Below are 25,956 nucleotides of genomic sequence, written 5' to 3' on the forward strand. Positions count from 1 at the left end.
ACCTCTGCAGCCAGGGTGTGCAGATCCTCTGTGTCCTGTACCTATGGTCCCTCTCACTGATGTTAGAGCTGCCTCAGTGTACCAGAGCCTCCTGAACCACTCCACCCAGCCTTCTCCTGGTTTTTTATGAAGCTGGTCACTCAGGGAGCAGAATTATTCCCATGTATATCCCAGGTATAGGCTTGCACACAGTGAGTGCTCAAGGTGGATAGGGGAGGAGCAGGGGTGACTTCCCCTGTAGGGTCAGGAAGAGGGTCAGGGTCAGGGTTGGTCCGGGACCGAAAATGTCCCCGTCCCAATTATCATCCTTATCATCGTCCTGGTGGACAGCAGCCCTAACTTGGGCTGTTGTACTGGGATAATCGCTCTGGGCCTCACGAGCCTCCTGGGCCAAGGGGACTAGCTTATGCTTGTCCCTCTTGGCCCCTTTCTTAGCTTCTCCCTCCCATTTGAGGGTGCCACACAGCTCAGTAATTTCAGCCCAGGCAGTGTTGAGGGCACAACTCAGGAGCCCCATTAAGTCACCTTTGCCCTTTCCCCATTTGCAATGCCTGGCCTTACGCCACTGTTCAAATTCATCCTCAATAGTCTGGAGATCTGTCCAATTATCTCAGACCCAATCCTCCCATTGAGGGGAGCTCCAAACTTGCTCCTTTCCTAAAGCCTCCAGCAGTTGTTGGGAAGACTCCATCCTGTTCATGATGCCGAATAGCGTGGTCTGACTAGTAATGGAGTCAGGCAAGACATTATAAAAGAAAGCTTTATTGAGGCAGTAGGAAAGATGAACAACACCACACCCATACGGTGACTCACCCAATCACTGACAGCAAGCACAGGATCATAAGCAATGCCCTGGCTCCAGTGAACTGCCAGGGACACTTGGCGTCTGGGTCACCTGGCAGCAACAGCCAATCATGGAAATGCCTTTTGACTGTGAGAAAAGTCACACCAGCTTCTCTCCACCAATGGCAGTGTGATTTGAGAGAATCATACCTTATGTGAATAATGTGGGTAGCATCCCGCCTCTGCTGCTGATGTCAGTCAGGGGGCAGGGTGTCAGGAGGCAGCGTATCAGGCTTCCAGTTTCCTAATAAAACTTTTATGTTGTATGGATAGAAATTGTTGCAGAGGTATACAACAACCACAGTGAAGATGCAATCTGGTAGAACTCAGAAATAGGCAATTATAAGATTTAATCTCTAGTTTTGTTATGAAATTAAACTGTACATTTCATAAGTAATTTTTAGCAAAATTGCATATCTTTCCTCCCTTTCTCAAGTAACCTTAATTGAGCAGATACAGTAAATCGCATCTATTAAAGCTTGTTTCTAAAGTAATTAGCTCCTCTATTAGCTATAAACCTTTTTTGAATTAATATATTTAAATGTCAAGTATGTAGTCTGCAGACACCTTTATTCTTCAACCAGAAAAGGAAACTAGGATTCTTATTCTCCAGCAGTCATTTGTCAATGGTTTACAAAAAGTTTTCACATCTTTTTTATTGAGCTGTTTTCTCCATATCTTGGATAATAACCTCTTCCTATTAGCAGACATTATTTTAAGGCAAATCATGCTGATTAGTGCTTTGGATTTTAAAGGTATTTGTTGCTGACCTGGCCAGTGACCAGTGGGGATTGATAAGGTTACCTATGATGGTATTTCTGTTTTCCCAGACAGTGTAAGACATACTTATTTTTACATAAAGCAAAAATATGTTAAAAATAATAAAATTGCTTAGTACTGAAAATTTAGCAGTGTAAAACAACATAGCCTCCTTTAGTGTAAATATGATATACTTGTTAAATACACTTAGTCTTTACTACACAGTATGTAGGACTTGGCTAAATTCAGGGCACTGAATAGAAGGCAAATGGGACAGTGATAAGAAAAGAGAGGATACTCTTCTGTCTTTAAAGCCTTGGACTATAGTCCAGGAAGGTCAGGGTCTTGTCCATGTTCTGCCATGGACTTTTAGTGAGCAATATTATTACAGTATAATTTTTTATTTTCAGACAACTATACAAGACTTTTCTTTGCGTAATGTTTTTTAATTTTCTCTAAAATCAGTGGTACTCTTGTCATGTTACATTTAGACAGAGGTGCCCATCTTTATTTCAGAATGAAAATACATTTCATTTACATTTTTTTGTTCCGCCATTCAATATTAAAGTTGATGCATCTTTTCAATAAGATGAGAGGGAAGCACAGAAATGACCAAGCCAATGTACAGGTTTTCTCTGCACAGAATGTCTGGTTTGTTATTGGGCAGATATAATTAGTATAGCTTTCAAAGCAATTTGAGGATATTTTAAAAAATGTGTTATGAAACCTTTCAAAATGCTTCTGAACAAAAATGTCCAATTTATTATTAGTGGTCTGATTTGTGTTTATTTATTTACTCTAAGTTTAGAGAGAAGTTGGACTTGAAATCTGTAATTAATTCTGATGGGATCATAGTTAGGGATAAGGAAATCAACTATCACCTATGGTGATGACTATGTTGTCACCGTCAGGTGATAAAATTGCCTTTTTACCACCTAACAAACTGTTTCAATCAATGTATAAGGAGGCCACAGTTGACTAAAATGACACTGATACCTTTTGGAGGTAAAATTGTAAAATGAGGCATCTGTGTGTGCACACCACCATGAAAGCAGTTCACTATCATATTATCAAACAGCTGTCAGCTTCCTTAGTAGGGAAACAAAGCAATTCAATAGTTGAAAGCCCTTTCTCTGTCTTTACCACATACTGCCTTACAACCTCCCTGTAGCTGCATTTGAGTGTGCAACAAATACCTCATTCATATCTGCTCCCTTGACATCTCAGATTTCAGTCCAGTAGTGTGGACACAGTTCTGGAAATAATAAAATTTGGTAGAGAAGAGTAAATATTATACCACATAAAGCTAGTCTGATGACGAGTTTCAGAAAAGGGATGGGGATACATTTTGAAGAGCAATTTGGTGGGGACCTGTGTACAGGCACTTAAGAGGTTGTAGGGTAGTGCTGAAAGGAGAAGAATGAGTTGGTCAGCAAACTGAGGAGGTACACAGCCTTAGGGAGAAGGTAATTTACTGGCAGAGAAGTACTATAAGACATGGTACTCTATTTTAAGAGAAGTATTTTACTAATGTTCAGAATTAGTTAAATATGTGTGACATTGTAGTACAAGTGTTATGGACTTAGTCTGAATAGCCTTAAATAATTGACTGCTGTGTTACCATTGCTTTCTCTCATTACAGAATTTTTCTCTCTTATTCTGGAAAAAATATCACAGTATTTTGGACTCACCTCAAGGACTCAAAGAGTAGTTTTTGTCTCAGTTCTTCACTCCAGTTCTTTCTCTTATTTGGTCTTTGAATACATGGAAATTTATAGAATCATAGAATCATTAAGGTTGGAAAAGAACTCTAGTATCATCAAGTCCAACCATCAACCCAACACCAACATGCCTCCTAAACCATGCCCTGAAGGGCCATGTCTACACGTTTTTTGAATACCTCCAGGGATGGTGACTCTACCACCTCTCTGGGCAGCCTGTTCCAATGCCTGACCACTCTTTCAGTAAAGAATTTTTTCCTAATATCCCATCTAAACCTCCCCAATGCAGCTTGAGACCATTTCCTCTTGTCCTATCGTTAGTAACTTGGGAGAAGAGACAAACACCTCGCTACAACCTCCTTTCAGGTAGTTGTAGAGAGCGATAAGGTCATATATTCTTTAAGGTCATATATATTCTTTAATATATAAAAATTTTCTTGTGGTGTATCCTCTCAATAAAGCTTCTGGAAGGGTTGGTTGTACATTTACACATTTTAGGACAGATTTAACAGGATACTGGTGGTTAAGGAGGGAGTAACTACACACCTATTAATACTACATAGCGTGTTTGTAATCATTTTGCCAAAGGATGGCCATCTCCTGTGGGTAGCAACTGGTTCTAGTTCTGAAATTGCCTGGTGGCGAGAAGAAAGTTAGTAGCAGTGAAATTGCAGTGTCCATATAACTGAAAAATATAAACATGAAGCCTTTATGATATTTTTATACTGTGCCTGATATAGTGATACCCAACTTGAATATGCTCTTTAATAATAAATATCATAGCTTGTCTACTGATTCAGTTGTCCACTAATTGTGAGATCTAAGTGCAATATATATTGTAGTATATGACAAAATGTTATACCGTACCATAAAAAATAGCTTTGGGAGATAAATGAGCAGAGAAACATTTTATTATGTCAAAGGATGTGAAGGGGAGGGGTGGTGGTTGGTAAGGTTGTATTGGATGGTGTGGGACCTGGGCATGGTGTAGCTGGTATAGAATAAGGGGTGGAGAATGTGCTGGTTTTGGCTGAGAAAGGGTTAATTCTCTTCACTGTAGCACCTGTAGAAGTAAGGAACCTTTCCAGCTTCCCATGCTCTACAACGTGGGCAAGAGACCGGGAGGTGCGGGGCCACAGCCAAGACAGCTGACCCCAACTGGCCAATGGGATGTTCATTCCATACCATGTGATGCCATGACCAGTATATTAACCGGGGCAGTTGGTGCACCTCTCCCCTTCCCATCCTTTGACATAATACACAGACATCATCCCCTTAGCCTATGGACCTCCCCTGTAAAATGTCCATAAAAATGTCCATTGAGTCCACCCAGTGCATGACTCTGGGCTCCATCTGTCCTATCAGTCTTTCAGGGCAGGAGAAATGGTATGTGTGGTATTGGGTCGCTTCATACCAAGTCAGTCTTCGTTCCATCACTGCTGCACTTCTGTTTCATCAAAGTTCATCTTCCATGTATTGGGAGGTTTGTACTATGATACCATTGACACAACACAGAGATGACATACAATATTACATGGCAGTTTGCATTATGCTGGTCAGTTCATTGGCTGTTTTCGCCCAAAATCAAATCCCCTTAGGGTACACATCGGACTCCTCCATCCTCCTGCATCACCCACCAAGTGCACCCAGGTCCTCGCGCAAAAGCAGTCCCACAAATGGGTTTGCCTTTGCCTGAGGCAGGAAGAACCCAGACTGTTCCCCAACATATTTTTCACATGCACTACAGGGACTCTATCCCCTTCCACAGTACATAAGGGTTCTGACTGGGCACGGCCATCTTGATTGGCAGCTCCCCTAGTGTTGATTAACCAGGTGGCTTTTGCTAAATGTGTATCCCAGTGTTTAAATGTTCCACCCCCCATTGCTCTCAGTGTAGTCTTTAACAGTCCATTGTACCGTTCAAGTTTTCCAGAGGCTGGTGCATGATGGAGGATGTGATACACCCACTCAGCGCTGTGGTTGTTGGCCCAGGTGTCTATGAAGCTATTTCAGAAGTGAGTCCTGTTGTCTGACTCAATTCTCTCTGGGGTGCCATGTCGCCACAGGACTTGTTTTTCCAGGCCCAGGATAGTGTTCCGGGCAGTGGCATGGGGCACGGGATATGTTTCTAACCAGTCGGTCCTTGTTTCCACCATTGTAAGTACGTGGCGTTTGCCTTGGTAGGTTTGTGGGAGTGTGATGTAATCAATCTGCCAAGCCTCCCCATATTTCTCCCCACTTCAGTCTTGGCAGCCTGATCCACCTGCTGGTTGTTTGGATGTTCTTCAGTGGCCCGACTCTTGGGGACGCGAGCATCCACATGACGTACCTTTACAACCAGGTTCCCTACCCAGGCAGCAATATCTTGCCACAATGCGGCAGCCCAGATGGGTTTGCCTCTGCGCTTCCGGTTCTGCTTCCACTGCTGGTAACCACCCCCACAGGGCATTTGCCACCATCCAGGACTCAGTATAGAGATAGAGCACTGGCCACTTTTCCCGTTCGGCAATGTCTAAGGCCAGCTGGATGGCCTTTACCTCTGCAAACTGGCTCGATTCACCTTCTCCTTCAGCAGTTTCTGCTACTTGTCGTGTAGGACTCCATACAGCAGCCTTCCATCTCCGGTGCTTTCCCACAAGGCGACAGGACCCATCAGTGAACAGGGCATATTTCTTCTCATCTTCTGGCAGCTTGTTATACAGTGGGGATTCTTCAGCACGTGTCACCTCCTCCTCTGGTGATAATCCAAAATCCTTGCTTTCTGGCCAGTCCATGATCACTTCCAAGATTCCTGGGCAACTGGGGTTTCCTACTCGAGGCCGCTGGGTGATCAGTGCAACCCATTTACTCCACGTTGCAAGATGTGTAGAGGGGACCTTTCCTTTGAACATCCAGACCAGCACCGGCAGTCGGGGTGCCAGGAGCAGCTGTGCTTCGTTCAGTACCAACCACTTCTGAAGCAGCTCGGACCCCTTCATATGCTGCCAATATCTCTTTTTCAGCTGGAGTATAGCGGGCTTCGGACCCTCTGTATCCCCGACTCCAAAACCCTAGGGGTCGACCTCGGGTCTCCCCTGGTGCTTTCTTCCAGAGGCTCCAGGTAAGGCCATTCTCCCCAGCTGCGGTGTAGAGCACATTTTTTACATCTTGTCCTGCCCAGACTGGCCTAAGAGCTACTGCATGAACTATTTCCTCTTTAAATTGTTCAAAGGCTTGTCATTGCTCAGGACCCCATTTGAAATCATTCTTTTTCCGGGTCACTGGATAGAGAGGCCTTACGATCAGACTGTAATCTGGAATATGCATTCTCCAAAAACTCACAACGCCCAAAAATGCTTTTGTTTCCTTTTTGCTAGTTGTTGGAGACATGGCTGCTATTTTGTTGATCACATCCATTGGGATCTGACGACGGCCATCTTGCAATCTTATTCCTAAGAACTGGATCTCTTGTGCAGGGGGGGCAGTTGCAGCTCGGGGACTGGCAGTGTCGGGTTGGCGGGCCGTGAGCGGCTGTGTCACGTGCGGTTTGTTTTGGTGGTTCATTCCCCCTTCCCCCTGCCCCCGGGTTTCGCGCCTCTTTCATTGTTTTCCTCTCCATTGCATTATTGTTGCTGCTGCTGCTGTTTTCATTTTAATTATTAAACTGTTCTTATGTCAACCCACGAGCTTTAGCCTTCTGATTCTTTCCCCTATCCCACCGGTGGGGGAGTGAGTGAGCGGCTGTGTGGGGCTGAGTTGCCGGTTAAACCACAACACCCCCCCACACATTAGACAAGTCTTTTGAAATCCTCATCCTGTAGAAAAGCAGTTCAAATTGAAAACGTTCTTTCCTCATAAAAGCATTATAATGTTAAAAAAGAAACAACTTCACTTGCTTTGCTGCATTATACAGAATATTCTGATAGTGTGAAAGTAGTGATATAAAAAATCTTGGGGTGTAAAAAGATGGAATAATTTCCATTGAAATTTTTCTTTGATCAGTAACAAGTCTTCCACCTTAAACTCTCTCCTAACCTCAAAATCATGACCAGCAATGATCAGCAACAGATGAGAATAATCTGACTCATACCATTAGTAAAAGCATTTACAAATAAAAATACTTTTTATAAGGATTGAATTAATTATACTTTTGCAAATTTAATTTCATAATCTGGACAGATCCAGTGCATGGACACACATGGAGGGGGAAAAAAGGGAAGCTGTTGACAGGAAAATCTAATTCCCTAACTATTGTATCAATTAGTCTTTACAGTATGAAATTGTATGAAGTTTCTTAGGGTAGATTGTTTACTGCATAGTCGTGGTTAAGTCAGCATGACTAAAGGATCCCAGCTCATTAGGGGCTGTTGTCCTCTTCCTTGCACCCTGAAGAATAAAGGATTACCCCTGAAGTACTGAGATAATGCCAGCATCCTAGCCCCTCTAACACCTCTGTGAAACCCTCCCATTATCTGGCATCATAGATAAGTAACTGCAGCAAGACCGACTCCAGGGACATGTAGAACAATAAAGAAGCAGGTGGATGATGACACCATAGAATTATAGTTGCTTTGCAAAACAGTAGTATGTGAGCGTGTGTGTGTTAAGTAGTGATTGGTCAAATCATGTTGTATCTGAACACTTGAAAGGTGTAAGAACCCTGTGTAAAACTGCATTTGTTGTGTTCCGATTTGAATGGGACACCTCAGGCGTATGAATAAAAGAATTACTCTTGTAATTCTATACTTTGCACCCTGGCCTCTCTCCTTACTCGTCATGGGCCAGTTGCAAAATTTTCATGATGGTTTTAGCGACCCAGATGAGACATAGCTGACTCACCTGATCCAACATGTCACTACTGCCCAAGCCCTGACGATCTGCATTGTTGGCTTGTGGGTGATTTCACCTTGAGATACTCAGGCATGGGGGCAGTGAACTGTGGATCTTATTTGGTGGTAAAGAAGTGATTTTCGTTTGCTTGTTTTTTGTTTTTTGGGGGTTGGTTTTGTTTTGTTTGGGGTTTTTTTTGTAATAATGGAAGGCGGACAAAGTATAGTGAAGAGGTCACTGTTAGATTAATTGTTGCAACACTGGAAATTTATTGATGGGATAGCTGGGTCATCAAAAGCCCGAGCCCTGTGTCAGGAACTTTGGCCAGAAGTGACCACTTTTGGTGATGTGTACCAAGCATGGCCACAGTCCTGTTCTTTTAATGATATTAAGCTGAGCTATTTATGGCAGCAATTGGAGGATTGGTTCCCCTTACAAATGGACTATTGATATATCTGGGATAATTACTGGTCTTATGGTCTATCAGGTATCAAAAAAAAAAAATTTCCCCTCCCGTCGTGGATGAGTGGAATGCACCTCACTCAAAAGAGAGAAGCAGCAATATGTGGGTTTTTTTCTGAGGTAAAATAATAATTTGACAGGGTTCAATAAATTTGATGGAATTTAACAAAGTTTAATAGTGGTTTACCAAGGTTCAATAAGTCTGATGGCAAGGTTCACCTTATTAATTACTGCATGGAAGAAACATACAAAGGAAAATTGTGTTAGAATGATTCACACAGAGACCGGAGACACAAAGGGTAAGGAAGACCCTCCTGTTGAGTCACGAGGTTCAGAGTGGACCCTCAGACACGTGGTATGAATTTCAGGGTTGTCCTATGCAGGGACAGGAGTTGGACTCAATGATCCTTGTGGGTCCCTTCCAACTCAGGACATTCTATGATTCTCTGAGTAACTGTTTCAGCTGGGGCCCCAAGCAGCAACAGGCCTTCAAACAGATCAAACAGGAGATGGCTTGTGCAGTAGCCCTTGGGACAGTCTGGACAGGACCAGATGTGAGAAACGCACTCTACACTGCAGCCAGGGAGCATGGCCTCACCTGGAACCTCTGGCAGAAAGCACCCAGAAAGACTCGATGTCAGACCTCTAGGATGTTGGAGCTGGGGGTATCGAGAATCCGAGGCCCACTACACTGGGACTGAAAAGGGGATACTAGCAGCATATGAACTGGTTCGGGCCACTTAATTAGTAGTCAGTACAGAAGTACAGATCCTCTTGGCACCGCGACTGCCTGTGCTATGCTGGATGTTCAAAGGAAGAGTCCCCTCTACACATCACATGACCGAAATGACGTGGAATAAGTGGGTGCCGTTGATCATGCAATGGGCTCGAATGGGTAATCCCAACCGCCCAGGAATCCTGGAAGAGCTCATGAACTGGCCAGAAGGCAGAGATTTCAGAGGCATCGCCTGAGGAGGTGACTTGTACCCAAGAGGCCCCACCGTGTAACGCATTACCAGAAAATGAAAGGCAATATGTTCTGTTTACCAACAAGTCCTGTCGTATTGCGGGAAACTGTCGGAGGTGGAATGCTGCTGTGTGGAGTTCCACGCGACGAGCCACAGAAATTGTCGAAGGAGAAGGCAAGTCAAGTCAGTTTGCAGAAGTGAAAGCCATCCAGCTGGCCCTAGATATTTCCCGAATGGGAAAAGTGGCCAGCACTCTATCTCTGTACTGACTCATGGATGGTGGCAAATGCCCTATGGGGGTGGCTACAGCAGTGGAAAATGACCAACAGGCAGCACAGAGATAAACCCATCTGGGCTGCTGCATTGTGGCAAGACATCACTGCGTGGGAAGAAAACATCGCTATAAAGGTACGTCATGAAGATACTCACATGCCCAAGAGCTGCGCCACCCAAGAACATCAAAAGAATGAGCAGGTAGACCAGACTGCCAGAATTGGAGTGCCTGAGGTAGATCTGGAATAGGAATGTAAGGGTGAGCTATTCACAGCTCAGTGGGCCCATGAAACATTAGGACATCTAAGGAGAGATGCAACATACAGATGGGCTCATGACTGAGAGGTGGACCTGACCACCACCACTATCGCACAGGTTATCCATGAATGTGAAACATGCACCATAATTAAGTCAAGCAGGTAAAGCCTCTCTGCCACAGAGGATGGTGGCTGAGATACCAGTATGGGGAGGCCTGGCAGATCGATTATATCACCAGGACAGGTGCCATGTGCTTACCATGGTGGAAGTGACTACTGGGTGGCTGGAAACATACCCTGTGACCCATACCACTGCGACCCATACCACTGCCAGAAGCACCATCCTGGGTCTTGAAAAACAAGTTCTATGGCACCACAGCACCCCAGAAAGAATTCAGTCAGACAACGCGACTCATTTCCAAAACAACTTCGTAGACACCTGGGCCAAGAAACATGGCATTGACTTGGGTGTATCGCATTCACATCCCCTATTCTCCCACAAGCCTCTGGAAAGACTGAATGATACGACAGACTCTTGAAGACTATACTGAGAGCAATGGGTGCTGGGACATTCAAACACTGGGATGCAAATTTAGAACAGAACAGAATAGACTAGATAAGACTATTTCAGTTGGAAGGGACCTACAACAATCATCTAGTCCAACTGCCCAATCACTTCAGGGCTGACCAAAAGTTAAAGCATGTTATTAAGGGCGCTGTCCAAATGCCTCGTAAACACTGACAGGCACGGGGCATCGACCACCTCTCTGGGAAGCCTGTTCCAGTGTTTGACCACCCTCTCGGTAAAGAAATGCTTCCTCCTAATGTCCAGTCTAAGCCTCGTCTGGCGCAGGTTTGAACCATTCCCACATGTCTTGTCACTGGATACCAGGGAGAAGAGATCGGCACCTCCCTCTCCACTTCCCCTCCTCAGGAAGCTGTAGAGAGCAATGAGGTCACCCCTCAGCCTCCTTTTCTCCAAGCTAGACAAACCCATCGTCCTTAGCCGCTCCTCATAGGACATGCCTTCCAGCCCTTTCACCAGCTTTGTTGCCCTCCTCTGGACACATTCAAGGACCTTCACGTCCTTCTTAAATTGTGGGGCCCAGAACGGCACACAATACTCAAGGCGAGGCTGCACCAATGCTGAATACAGCGGGATAATCACCTCTTTGGACCGGCTGCTTATGCTGTGTTTGATGCACCCCAGAATGCAGTTTGCCCTCCTGGCTGCCAGGGCACACTGCTGACTCATGTTGAGCCTACTGTTGACCACCATCCCCAGATCCCTTTCTGCAGGGCTGCTCTCCAGCCACTCCTCTCCCAATCTATACTTGTGTCCAGTGTTACTCTGTCCCAGGTGCAGAATCTTGTTAAATTTCATCCCATTAATCACAGCCCAATGCTCCAATCTATCTAGATCCCTCTGCAAGGCCTCTTGCCCCTTGAGGGAGTCAACAGCACCTCCCAGTTTGGTATCATCAGCAGACTTGCTAATGGTGCATTCAACTCCTGCCTCCAGATCATTGATAAAAATATTGAACAGAACTGGCCCTAGAATTGAGCCCTGAGGAGCACCGCTGGTGACCGGTCACCAGCCAGATGTAGCCCCATTCTCTACAACCCTTTCAGCCCTGCCCTTCAGCCAGTTCTTCACCCAGTGCACCGTGTGCCTGCTCATCCCACAGTTGGACAACTTGTCCAGAAGGATGCTGTGAGGGACAGTAAGTAGCAAAAGCCTTACTAAAATCCAGAAAAACTACAACCACCGCCTTCCCTTCATCCACTAGGTGGGTGACCTTATTGTAGAAGGATATCAAATTAGTTAGGCAGGACTCTCCCTTTGTGAACCCATGTTGACTGTGCCTGATGATTGCACTGTCCTTTAAATGCTTTTCAATAGCACCCAGTATGATCTTCTCCATAGTTTTTCCAGGTACTGAGGTTAGGCTAACAGGTCTGTAGTTTTCCTGGGGCTTCCCTTATACCCTTCTTGGAAATTGGAAGGCTTCCAAGACAAATACCAGAAGTACAAGAATCAGTTTTCAATAAATATCAATTTTCTGCTGGCTGTGTGTCATTCTTAGCTCCTTTGGGTTGGTATGCACAAAGTGAACAGCTTATCACTTCAAATTACTTCAGCAATGAAAGCTGTAAAAAGTGTTTTCTGTGAGCTTGAAGGTTTCACATTCAAGCCCTGCTGATGACTCAAGTGACAGTAAAGTACATGCTTGTTTATGCATGTTGTGACTGCAAACATGCATTTAAGCTTAGGTGAACCCTGGTAGTAAATGTAAATAATTTCTTTATAATTATAAATTACTTTGGGTGTTATGTTGACTACTTTTTGTCATGGCGTATTTCTGAGAGCTTTTTCTGGAAATGGGAAGCCACCTCTTTCATAAATAGCATGTATTAAACAAAAAACTTATGTCACTGGGAAGGGAGGGACAGAGAATATAGGAGGGAGTTCTGCATATGTTGTCAGGGCATTAAATGAATCCCTGTTTGTTCTCTAGATGCATCAAAACCATTTAATAAATTACTCCCCCCCACTCCTCAGGCCCCAAACCCGGAACTGTTCTTGGAAGAATAATATATAAATAACATCAACTGGGTGACACAGTAATTCAGAGCCTTGCTAATGAACAGTTCAGCTTTTTGCCTCTAAGTACTTTGAATGCTACTTTCTTCATGGGATTAAAACTTTTTGTTATCTAACAACTGTTTGGAATGTTATGTCCTGTGTTATACTGGTGGCTTAGATCTAGATTTTATTGCAAACTCATCACTTTGCTCTGCTCTACTCTACTTGTGAGACCGTGATAGTCCTTATATGGTATTCAGCATGTAGTACAACAGGGGTTAGCTTGACTGGGTTCTTTAGTCATTGTAATAGCAGCAATAACAATATAATTTCATACGCACTGATAGAGGTGTTAAGTTTTAAAACTACAGATGAGGTTTAAAAGAATAACAACACTGTATCTCCTAAAATATTTTGAGAGTTTTGCCTTGTGGCTATTCATCTTCCATACTTGGAGTATGTGCAGTTGTCAACTTTAGTTGTTGTGTATATACTAATGAAACAGGGAGAATAAATGCAGTCTTAGAGGTTATAAAACAGCAAGTCAACATAGTTAAACAAATGCAGAAGGATGACACGTCTTTAGGGTTTGAAGAAATTTGGTGCTAATTAGTCTCATGTTTACCTGATTAGTCCTGGTTAAAGGAATCATTTCTGTTGTTTTCATTTTAGCTGTATGTATAATTTCCTTTGTAATAGTACTGTGTTATAACTATCACTCCAACCCTTGCTGTAAAAATAGAGAGCTAATATGGTGAGGATTGTAGCTTGTTGGCTAAAAACCCTCAAAAGAAAAGGAGGGATTGATAACTGATATGCCCCCCTCTAATTGGAGCAACACAGCTAAGTTTGAAATACTTGGAATACTTTACAAATAAGATAGTCTTGGAACTTGCTATATGTGATCAGATAGAAGGGAGTCTGGAGGCACTGTATCCTTGAGTAGAATAAATAAGGGAGATGTGCTAGAATAAGCTAGTTCAATATCATTAAGAATTGTGTAACCAAGCCAAAAACAAACTGAGCATGCCCAGAGACTGAGTTCAACCAGCGGACACGGTGAGGAAGATTATGTTGCTCCAAGTAGAGGGGGCTGTATGTTCTTCTGAAGCTGGTATCGGGCATCATTCACCATTTTTTCAAGTAATGAAAGAAGTTTTAGTGTATGTACAGTGAAGAGAAGTATGTTTCTGCTAGATGTTATAGAGGAATTTGCATAAAGCAAGATGAAGCAGACTATGCTGTCATAGGCTGGACTGCTCATAAAAGTTGTAAAGCCCCATAGAAATGGAATTTGATAAACCAGATATAGTTATGCAAATGAAATGAGAGGGATACAAGAGAGTATTGTCTGTTATGGTAGCAGCCTCTGAGACAGAAAAAATGAGGCTTAGTATCAAAACTGATATTATAAGAATAATCCTGCTTTGGAGATAAGGTAATACCTTATGTCCAGTTCCAAGGACAAAGCAGTTTGTGTCATTCTGAAAAACTGGAACATTTTAAACAAATTAGTGGGTGATATTGGGCACTTTACACAGTATTCTAATCAGTTATTCAATTTGCTTTATTAAGGAAATATATAAAGCCCTATTTTTGGTGTTGATCTCATGATCTCTCTGAGTGGATATGACAACAGTTTAATTTTCATGTAGTTGTATCAAAAATTCGATCACCTTGTGAAACTGGAACATGTGTCTGTACTAGGTTGCTGTATCATTTGCTTTCATTTTGATAAAATATGATTAGGTTGATCAATAGCAGATTATTTAAATTTTATTTGCATCAAAGTGGTTACTCCTGCACTGTTTGTCATTAAAATGTATAAAGATTTGTACTATACATGTACCCTTCTGTTCACCCAGAAAGTGTTTGTGTTTGAATGAGAACGTTAACTGTGCTATCTTTGCCTCCAAGTAAATGCACAGATAATGTGACATTGCAAATAAGACAGTTTTTTGCTCCGTCTGTTATGTTTCTGATAGTGATGTGAGCACAGCTGATAGAGAATAATGTTTCTGTGTCTCACAGTAAATCCTTTGTCTTGCAGAACTATAATCCTGAGAGGACATGCTTTGCTTTCATCTTGCAGTTTTTCTAAGACACACTGTCTCAGCTGTTAATTATTGAAATTATTGAGGCTAAGAGTTATGAAATACAAAGCACTACTCAATGGCTTTGTGAAGATTCAGCATTGATGCATTTATAGTTTAGAGAGCTTTGAATGTTAAAATGTACTTCATTTCTGTATATAATTTCATACACACTTGTATTAACAGAGGACACCTCAAAGCAAGCATGATGTGGGTTCCCATGATACAGAGAGGCACAAGGAAAGTCAAGGAATAGCAGAAATCAGCATAGCAACTGCTGGTACTGGTCAGGTAAATTGATTTTCTATGTTGATAGTATAATTAAATACTTGAAATGTACAATGTTTATATTTTGGTATATATCTTATTGTGTTTGTATGCCTGTTCATTTTTAAAAGATTTACACTTTTCTTCATTCCATCTGGAAGTGAGAAAATTTCTTGTATTTATTAGAAAGAAATGTTTTAATAGGATTAAGTGTAAACATTCCATAATGCAAGGAGACATTTTCTTTTATTTAAATTATTAATGAGCCTAATCCTAAGAAACAAAAAGAATGACTATAGAAAATTTATTTTGTTCTAGGTGAACTGTAATATTAGAAGTATGGTTTAATTACAGGAAATTGCTCTAAATTTCACTTGAGAAATTGTCACTGAAATATCAATGATTTAAAAAATGAAAATAGTGAAATGGCAAGTTTATAATTAATATTTTGTTAATACTATTTTAGATAAAACTTTGAAACAGTGTTATCAATGAGATAATCTCCTGGAAGTGTGCTGAAGCATTATATAAATGCTTTTAAATAATCTTTCACTGTCATTCCTTTTACTAGTGAAACACATTAGCACTGTATTTAGAGGGCTATGTTAAATTCTTCTTTGCTTATCTTTCTATATTAATATTTTTGCAAGTTTGGGACCTCTTTCTTTGGCTAAAAATACTTTAATTACTTATCATGCACTAATTAATGTTCATTCACTTTGTAATCTCCAACTGTAGCTGAGACATTCACATTAGTAATTTGGACTCTTAAAACCACACTATAAAATTTTATCGTTTAATTCATGTGTAAAATTTGTGCTACTTCAGTGAAGTAGAATTATTTAAATCCTCCTGAAAGTATCCTGTACAAGAAGACTTATCAGAAAGTATATAAATTGTTTGGCTTGAATGTTTAATTTGATTTAACATTAAGCATGGCCCATATTTGATCACCATTTTGAATTAAGTTCTCTCTGCTATATCCGAACAGTTGCTTGAGATTCGCACTCTAATTCTTATGACAGCTTTATTGCTTGGTGTTGTGGTTTAACCTGGCAGGCAGCTAAACACCACATAGCTGTTCGCTTACTCCCTCCCCAGTGGAATGGGGGAGAGAATCAGAAAAAAGATAAAACTCGTGGGTTGAGATAAAGACAATTTAATAGGACAGAAAAGGAAGGGAAAATAATAATACTAAAAGAATATACAAAACAAGTGATGCACAATGCAGTTGCTCACCACTCACTGACCAATGTCCAGCCAGTTCCCGAGCAGCGGACCCCCGACCACCTTTTCCCCTAGTTTATATACTGAACGTGATGTCATATGGTATGGAATATCCCTTTGGCCAGTCTGGGTCAGCTGTTCCAGCCATGTGTCCCCCCAGCTTCTTGTGCACTCCCAGCCTACTTGCTGGTGGGGCAGTGTGAGAAGCAGGAAAAGGCCCTGACTCCATGTAAGCACTGCTCAGCAATAACTAAAGCATTGGTGTGTTATCAACATTATTCTCATCCTAAATCCAAAACACAGCACTATACCAGCTACTAGGAAGAAAATTAACTCTATCCCAACCAAAACCAGGACACTTGGGAAAAAAATTCAACACTGCTTTGGGGCTGAAAGCTTATATATTTAAATAATTGATGCATTGTGGCTGTATTTTCTTTCTTGATTGTATCAATCAGGAGTTATTTTGGACAACAGATATTTTACATGGAAAGAAGAAGGGATTCTCATATGCCTTGGCACATTATGCAAGTAGACAATGCATTCATGCTTCATTTGAGGTTTTATGTTTAGAATTTGAACAATTTTGAACTTTGCCTCATTAAAATATTTAAAACATTTGTATTCTTTCCTCCTGTAGGTTGATAGATCCAGGGCTCTGAATCTGTGTTCTAAGAGACATCTGGGAATTATTTACTTTTAGGGCAAGTCCAGAGACAGAAGGCTTAATAGATTGGGCATAGCATTTACTTCTGATAAACCAGCTCAATATACCTTGTTTCTTTAAACAATCACTATTAAGTGGAGTGCAAAAAGTTTTAACTTAATAATTTGGGGCTAATTGGTTTTGTAGTCATATGAGCAATGCTAACTGAGAATTTGCCAACTGACGAAATGATTTTTCAGGATTCAGCCATGTCCTTTTCTGTACCATCTTAAAGCTATCTTCTCTTCTGTTCCATAATGCTCACTATTCTGCCACTGTAATGAAATTTATTCAAACACTTATTTTGGAAATGTTATAAAGGAATTCAATAAGGTATTCTACTTTATTAATAAAATATGCCACAAAACAGTGAACACAACCTGATTGACAGAGTAAATAGCAAATATAGTCCAACAAACAAGAAATGAAAGACAGGAAAGTAGAAAAAGAGAAAACAAGATGAAATAGAAGGATAGGAAAAGATTTGGAAAGAGAAGGTTCTACACAAGAAGGGACCATGTACATATCTCTGTCATTTTCCAGTTTCTCAGATGAATGGCTACACACTTCTTATACTACTTTTTTCAGATTAGTCTTTAGGAGTGTCATGGTTTTAGCTGGGATAGAGTTATTCTTCACTCTAGCTGGCATAGTGCTGTGCTTTGAACTTAGCATGAAAACAATGTTGAGCTAACACACAGATGTTTTGGCTGTTGCTGGGTAGCGCTTGTACTAGTCAAGGACTTTTCTAGCTTCCCATGCTCTGCCAGGTGCACAAGACGCTGGGAGGGGAGGGGGCACAGCTAAGAGAGCGGATTCAAACTGACCAAAGGGATATTCCATATCATGTAACGTCATGCCCAGTATGTTACCTGGGAGGGGCTGGCTGGGGGAGGGAGGCAGCAATCGCGGCTCAGAGACAGGCAACGTCAGTCGGCGGGTGGTGAGCGGCTGTATCACTTGTGTCTGTGTTTTTTCTTTTTTTCTTTTCAATTTTATTATATTATCATTATTATCATAATCATTATTATAATTATTTTATTGTAATTATTAAACTGTGCTTATCTCAACCCACAAGTTCTTTTGCCCTTCTGATTCTCTTCCCCATCCCACAGGGGTGGGGGGAGTGAGCGAGCGGCTGCGTGGTGTTTAGTTGCCAACTGAGGCTAAACCACGACAAGGAGCCAGTAAGAAAGGTAATTGCATTTAATTTGCTTCTTCTGGCATCATCAAAATAGTAAGGCCAAAAATGATGGCTTTGAAGGAAATAGTCATTTGGATCAAAGTCGATACTGTTTTTTAGGATCTATAGGAAAAGTATGCTATTTGTGTCTACACTATGCTGGACTTCAATAGGTAGTGCTTCAAACTTGCATCTTTTTTTCCTTCTTGGATAAAATCAGTACATTGAATTTAAGAGTGGAGAATTTTGGCATGTACATATACAAAACCTGTAATCCTCTGAATGTAGTCTGAGGTCAAGATGATATTAAAGGATCAGTCGGTGTGAAAATCTCAGGGTTCTTTCCCGTATTCATAGCACTGAAGATTATTAAAGTGAAATAATTTAGGAATTTTAATATAGTTTTCATTCTGGAGTTTAGGTTTTCCAAATTTTCCCATCCATAACAGCAAAAAGTGCTTGTTTACATAGGAAATATATATTGAAATAAAATAATGTGTGAATTTAAATCATTCTAGTTGTACTTATTTAGTATCCTGTGCTAATACTTATTCTGGAATATGCATTAAATGTTCTGGATTCAAATGGAGAATGAAATGGGTCTGTTTAAATATTCCAGTATAACTAAAATTCTTTTGTTATTTTTTAATAATTTCTACTAGAAATTAAAAGTCAGTGGATTAAAAGACCTGTGTCTAAAATAGTATACATTATTTTGTACATGACCTTTTAAATGTCACTGATATGGTCCAGTAATATTTATGATTTTTGTAGGAGTTTGCTTCTGTGATTCCTTCACAGTTAGTGTTTAACAGTTAGAATATGAAGTAATTTTTCAACTTCCAGAGTTTATTTTTTATTTGGGCTGTTCTGTTAAGAGGACAAACATATTATTCCAGATAAATATTTATCTTATTACCACCTATTTTGATCACAGTGGGTAACATATTCACCTAGGTATATATAAAAGGATTAAGAACTCTTATGAAATTGTCTTTTTTCTATTAGAGCTGATACAGGAAAAAGTCACTTAATACAGTGATATAGGCTCAGGACAATAGAATGTTGGGCAAACTTCGATATAATAAGGCACTCAGCTCAATTTCTAGACAAAATAAAGCTCACCCAGTCAGCAATGAAACAAACAGAACAATTTTCCCTTAAATTGTATACTATTCAAATGTATTTTTAAGTGCCCCAAACTGAATGGAATCTTCTTGTGAGAGAGGAACATAGTAAAGGAAGCTTCACAGGCAGGAAGCAGAGAAAAAGAAAGAACTAAACACACCCCCACACAAAAACACCACTCCAAAGAAGAGTGTGAGAAGATAAAAGGGGGGGATGTAAGTACACAAAATAGATTAATAAAGGGCAAAAGTGTTAATAACTGGGTATTGTTACAATAGGTAGAAACATGCTATCTACTGTAGTTTCTAGAGAAATTGCAGCAAATAATGTCATCATTTTTTATAGCTCTTCATTAAAAAATAGAAGATTCATCCACCTGTGATTTGCTTTTGATAAAGGCAAGTTCAAGTAGGTTACACCTTGTCAAGATGAATCTCTTCTTGTCAATTCCTGCATAACTGATGGTGTTCTGAAGGTAGTATAGGCTTATTCCTACTCACTATATAATCTGACCTAGAAGTAGAGGCTACTTTTTTCTCCTGCTGTAAAAATCATAATTCAGTTTGCCAAGTCCAGTTCTCCTTTTTCTCGATGAAAATAATTATAAAAGACTTTGTCGTGGTTTAGCCGGCAGCTCAGCCCCACACAGTCGCTCACTCACTCCCCCACTGGTAGATGGGGGAGAGAATCACAAGGGTAACGCTTGTGGGTTGGGATAAGAACAGTTTAATAATTAAAATTAAAAGAAACAACAACAGAAATGCAATGTAAAGGAGAACAACGAGAGGCGCAAACCCCCGGGGGAGGGAGGGGAATGAACCGCCGAAACAAACCGCACGCGACGGAACTGCCCGCCGACCCAACGCCGCACCGTGCCCGAGACACAACCTGCCGCCGCCTTCCCCCCCCCTAGTATATGACCAGTATATTGGTATATGACCAGTATATTGGTCATGGTGTCACATGGTATGGAATGAACATGCCATTGGCCAGTCAGGGTGAGCCGCCCCCACCACGGCCCTGCCCCTCCCAGCCCCCCCGCCACGAGGCAGAGCGTGGAAGCTGGAAAGGTAGCCGACCCCCCACGGTGAGGAGAATTAACCCCTTCTCAGCCAAAACCAGCACAGACTTCCATTGAAAATGTAATTTCTTTGAGGTTGAATTTAGGGAAAAATGGATAATAAAACCCAGTTTAACAGTGACATCTAAGTTATGTTGGGGTGGGGAGACCTAACTTAAGCAAAAAACATGCTGACAGTTCATTATTATAAATATGATTTCATCATCCAAGGCTGAAACTGATTTAGGCAATAGTTGGTATTGCAGTTAGACTTTGTGTTATACTGAATTGTTGTTTAAATTTTTAGGGTTCTGCTGCTCAAGTGGACCATGAGACAGCCAATGTTATGAACTCTAGTAATAACTATTCTGTCCCTCGCAGACTGACAAATCATCTGGGTACCAAGGTAACCGAAGATTACAAACCACAGGTTGCTAATGCTACATTTTTACTAATACAATAACCTCATTGTTTCTGCCAGTAGTGCCAATATTAGCTGAATGATCAATAAGGAAAATTTGATTGCAAGAAATTATTTGAGTACCTAAAAAACTTGTGATGTTGATGCATAATCCATTATGAAAACTAACCCTTTTAAAAGCAGTTCTTGGAATACTTTACTGGAGTCTGAGTTGGCAGATGGCATTGCTAAGATATTTAAATAAAGTTTTAAAAAAGTTATGTAAGCCCTTGATGGTAATAAATGTCTGTTCATTGTCTCTATAGTAATTCAGATAATATGACATAGAATAATGGAGAATGGAAAATGCTCATTGTGACTAAAATATTTTAATTGAATGATCATTGAAAATAGGAAATGTGAAGGGACTTTGAGGAGATCATCTAATACATCTCCCAGTAACGCATTAATTTATCAAGAGCATTCTTGACAGCACGTGAAAGCTGTCTAACCTATTGGTAAAAGCTTTAATGAGAAGCAACCTCTATCAGTTTTTCAGTTTTTACTATTAAAATTTTTAATATCTAAACTAAATCTTCTTAGCTGCAATTTCCTTTTCCTCAATGGAAATAGGAGGTACTCTTTCCATCTTTTGAAGTAGCCTTTTATATATCTGCAGTGTATTCTAAAAAGTTACTGAAAAAATAGAGGTGAAGCTTGATATACAGTAGAGAGTGTACTCAAGATATATGGCAGCATGAAGAGAGGAAAAAAGGGCAACTCTGTAACACACAATTGTGTCCCTGAACCACTGAAGTTGATACTATCTCTGACATAAGCAGCAATATAGATATTATCAATGTGGTGCTGATCCCAGTCTTCTGGGAAGCAGGACCTTGATATAGTATTATGCTGGGTCTTAAATCAGTGTTATGTTGTAATTTCTGCCCTTCGTTGTATGTGTACACCAAATGGAGGTGACATTAGTTAGAGTGTCTCTTTGCTACTTCCCATTATAAAGTGTAAAGTAACAAAAGGTGCAGACAAGGGGAGAGCCCTGAATGCAGAGGAAGGGACTGAATGTAGAAGGAAAAAGACAAATATATAGGTCCATCTTAGCGTGCTGTGGGGTAAAAAAAGCTTGACATTAATGCATGAGAAGAAGGGAAAGCAGTAGAGATTTTAAGCATTTACAGATGCAAAAAGAGATGCCTCCATGTGTGGTGTACATATAAAGAATATATGTGTATATTTTAGAGTTTATCCTATACTATATGTGCCACAAATCTGGAGGCCAGATTTTGATGGCTTCTATAGCTTTATTCTCTGACAAAAAACTTCCAAATCTAAATCTAAATAACTGTGGACCAAATCTAAATAACTGTGGACTAAAGCTGCTCTTAAAATGTCTGTCAAGAAGCATGCATAAAACAGACTGAATTCACTCTCATTTAAGAATCCGAGTGGATTGTCTTAAACTGTATTTGATTTTTTTCCCCCGACCAGAAAGTAAGGATCTACAAACTGGGATATTAGGCTGTCATAAAATTAGCTCCAAGAGTATTTCAGTGGATTTTGCATGTGATCATACAATTTTATAAATTTTAAGATTTCTATTGCTTCAGCAATTCTAGTATTTAGAAAGATTCATGGTAACAGACTTATTGCTTAGTCTACCCACTGCTATTCATTTTTTTATAACTTGGTATTTGTACTCATCTTCAGAGACATTAGAACAGTCTCTGAAGAAACCAAAAAAAATAATTCATTAGTCTGGTAACCAGTGCAAAAATGTAGTTATTATTAGAAAACTTTGTATAACAGTCTGCAAGTCCTGTTTCTTCCTTAGTTGGTATATTTTAAAGAAACACGCCCATGGATACTTTGCAATTCACAGAATCATAGAATCACAGAATGGTAGGGGTTAGAAGGGACCTCTGGAGATCATCTTGTCCAACCCCCCTGCTCGAGCAGGGACACAGGGACGCATCCAGGCGGGTTTTGAATGTCTCCAGGGAAAGAGACTCCACAACCTCCCTGGGCAGCCTGTCCCACTGCTCTTTCACCCTCACAGTAAAGAAGTTCTTTTCTCATATTGAGGTGGAACTTCCTGTGTTCCAACTTGTGCCCATTGCCCCTTGTCCTGTCATTGGGCACCACTGAAAAGAGTCCAGCCCCATCATCCTGACACCCACCCTTTAGATCTTTATAAGCACTGATAAGATCCCCCCTCAGTCTTCTCTTGTCCAGGCTGAACAAACCCAGGTCTCTCAGCCTTTCCTCATAAGGGAGATGCTCCACTCCCCGATCATCTTCATAGCTCTCTGCTGGACTTGCTCAAGCAGTTCCCTGTCCTTAAACTGGGGGGCCCAGAACTGAATACAGTACTCCAAATGTGGTCTCACTAGGGCAGAGTAGAGGGGGAGGATAACCTCTCTCGATCTGCTGGCCACACTCCTTTTAATGCATCCCAGGATACCATTGGCCTTCTTGGCCACAAGGGCACAGTGCTGGCTCATGGTCAGCTTGCTGTCTGCCAGCACTCCCAGGTCCTTCTCAGCAGAGCTGCTTTCCAGCAGGTCAACCCCCAGCCTGTACTGGTGCATGGGGTTGTTCCTCCCCAGGTGCAGGACCTTGCACTTGCTCTTCTTGAATTTCATCGGGTTCCCCTCGGCCCAGCTCTCCAGCCTGTCCAGGTCTCGCTGGATGGCAGCACAGCCTTCTGGTGTATCAGCCACTCCTTCCAGCTTGGTATCATCAGCGAACTTGCTGAGGGTACACTCTATCCCATCGTCCAGGTCATTGATGAATATATTGAACAGGACTGGATCCAGCACAGACCCCTGGGGAACACCGCTAGTGACAGGCCTCCATCCAGACTCTGCTCCATTGAGCATGACCCTCTGAGTTCTGTTGTTGAGCCAGTTCTCTATCCACCTCACTGTCCACTCATCTAACCCACACTTCCTTAGCTTGCCTGTGAGGATGTTATGGGAGACAGTGTTGAATGCCTTACTGAGGTCGAGATGGACAATATCCACTGCTCTCCCTTCGTCGACCCAGCCAGTCACGCCATCGTAGAAGGCTATCAGGTTGGTCAAGCATGAGCTTCCCTTGGTGAATCCATGTTGACTACTTCTGATAACCTTCTTGTCCTCTACATGCCTGGAGATGACCTCCAGGATGAACTGTTCCATCACCTTTCCAGGGATGGAGGTGAGGCTGACTGGCCTATAGTTTCCCAGGTCCTCCTTCTTGCCCTTTTTGAAGATTGGAGTGATGTTGGCTTTTCTCCTGTCCTCGGGCACCTCTCCTGTCCTCCATGTCCTTTCAAAGATGATGGAGAGTGGCTTGGCAAGAGCATCCACCAGCTCCCTCAGCACTCATGGGTGAGTTCCGTCAGGGCCCGTGGATTTGCGAGGATCCAGTTTGCATAGGTGATCTCTAACCCAATCCTCCTCATCCAAGGGGAAGTCCTCCTTTCTCCAGATTTTTGTTCTCTCTCCTCTGGGGGCTGATATGCCTGAGGGCCAGCCTTAGCAGTGAAGAACGAAGCAAAGGCAGCATTCAGTAACTCTGCCTTCTCTGCATCCTGTGTCACCAGGGCCCCTTCCTTGTTCAGCAGTGGGCCCACTGTATCCCCAGTCTTCCTTTTACTGCTGATGTATTGGAAGAAGCCCTTCTTGTTATCCTTGACATTCCTTGCCAGGTTTATTTCCAAATGGGCCTTGGCCTTCCTCATTGCATCTCTGCATACCCTGACAACGTTCCTATATTCCTCCCAAGTGGCCAGTCCCTTTTTCCACATACTGTGAACCTCCTTCTTCCATTTGAGTTTCTCTAGAAGCTCTTTGGTCATCCATGCAGATCTCCTGGCTCCTTTGCCTGACTTCTTCCTCCTAAGGATGCACCAATCTTGAGTTCGGAGGAAGTGGTCCTTGAATACTCTCCAGCTCTCTTGGACCCCCCTACCTTCTAGAGCCCTGAGCCATGCAATTCCTCCTAGCAGGTCTTTGAAGAGGCCAAAGTTGGCTCTCTTGAAGTCCAGGGTTGTAATCCTACTTGTTGTCCTGCTTCTACCATGTAGGATCCTGAACTCCACCATCTCATGGTCACTGCAGCCAAGACTACCCCCAACCCTTACATCTTCAAGCAGCCCTTCCTTGTTTGTTAGGATAAGGTCCAGCAGCATATCTCGCCTTGTTGGCTCCTCCACCACCTGCATCCAAAAGTTATCCTCAGTGCTCTGCAGGAATCTCCTGTATTGTGCACACCTCACCGTGTGACCACACACAGATCTCTATTTCCTCCTGTTTATTCCCCGTGCTGCATGCGTTGATGTACAGGTATTTCAGAGATGTAATTGAGCACGCAGGTTTCCCTGGAGGGGTGCATGATGACCCACTATAGCCATGCAGACCCTTGAGGTGGTTGATCTGATTGTCATCTCGTGAAGCAGCTAAGGCACCTTTGTTGCTTCTCTGGTTGGCCTGGCTTATTCCCTGGTTGGGTGTGATGGCATTAGCATTGCTACTTTGGCCCCACCACCACCCGAGTCCTTCAGTTTAAAACCTGCCTCACCAAGTTGGCCAGCCTGCTGCAAAAAATTCCCTTGTCCCTTCTAGACAGATGTATTCCATCCCTCCCTAGCAAGCTATGGTTGCTGAGGAATGTCCCATTATCATAAAGTCCCTTTGATAGTTTCTTTATGTTGTGGTATGATTTTGAAATTTGCTGTATTCTTGACTTTAGGAGTTTGGGTTTTCTAGATAGTATCTAATATTACCTTGTACATCATATTCTACTAAAAGTTCACTAAAAGAACCAAACACATTTCTCAATCTAAAGCTATTACTGAAGAAAATAGAATGCAAAAGAGAAACCAAATAGTGCATTGATCTCTATATTATATGGTAGCCAAAGGAACCCCTCAAAAATGCTATTTTTAAATTTGAAATTTGGTTGTTCTGAGTTAAATGTGTAATGCTGGGGTTTCATGGCTTGATTTAGTTGGACAAATGCTTAGTATTTATACCGTATATATTAAATGAGCATTTGTTTGCTCCATTGGTTTTATCCCTGTAAACTTGCAGGTGTTAAAATAACACTTCAGTTTTTCATTAGCTGTAAATAGTCTGGCCTATATGCAAATCATTCATTATAACAAAAATTCATTGGTTAATTTGAAATAGTTTTAATGGAAAACATTAAAA

The 25,956-nt window shown here is 41.6% G+C and overlaps 1 protein-coding gene across 11 annotated transcripts in view; it reads left to right on the forward strand.

Annotated features, from left to right (window-relative positions):
* The window catches only part of LOC142049874 (adenomatous polyposis coli protein-like), a 131,385-nt gene that overhangs the window by 76,339 nt on the left and 29,090 nt on the right, over positions 1-25,956 (forward strand). For 6 of the 11 annotated variants that reach the window (XM_075078015.1, XM_075078013.1, XM_075078021.1 and 3 more), the window contains 2 exons: positions 14,959-15,063; positions 20,651-20,773. In XM_075078015.1, the coding sequence (XP_074934116.1) occupies positions 14,959-15,063; positions 20,651-20,773 (228 nt within the window). Of the gene's footprint in view, positions 1-3,244; positions 5,840-14,958; positions 15,064-20,650; positions 20,774-25,956 lie in introns of those variants that run through there. The other 5 variants (XM_075078017.1, XM_075078014.1, XM_075078023.1 and 2 more) reach the window with 3 other exon arrangements.

Source organism: Phalacrocorax aristotelis, chromosome W, assembly GCF_949628215.1.
Source record: "Phalacrocorax aristotelis chromosome W, bGulAri2.1, whole genome shotgun sequence".
Lineage (NCBI taxonomy): Eukaryota > Metazoa > Chordata > Aves > Suliformes > Phalacrocoracidae > Phalacrocorax > Phalacrocorax aristotelis.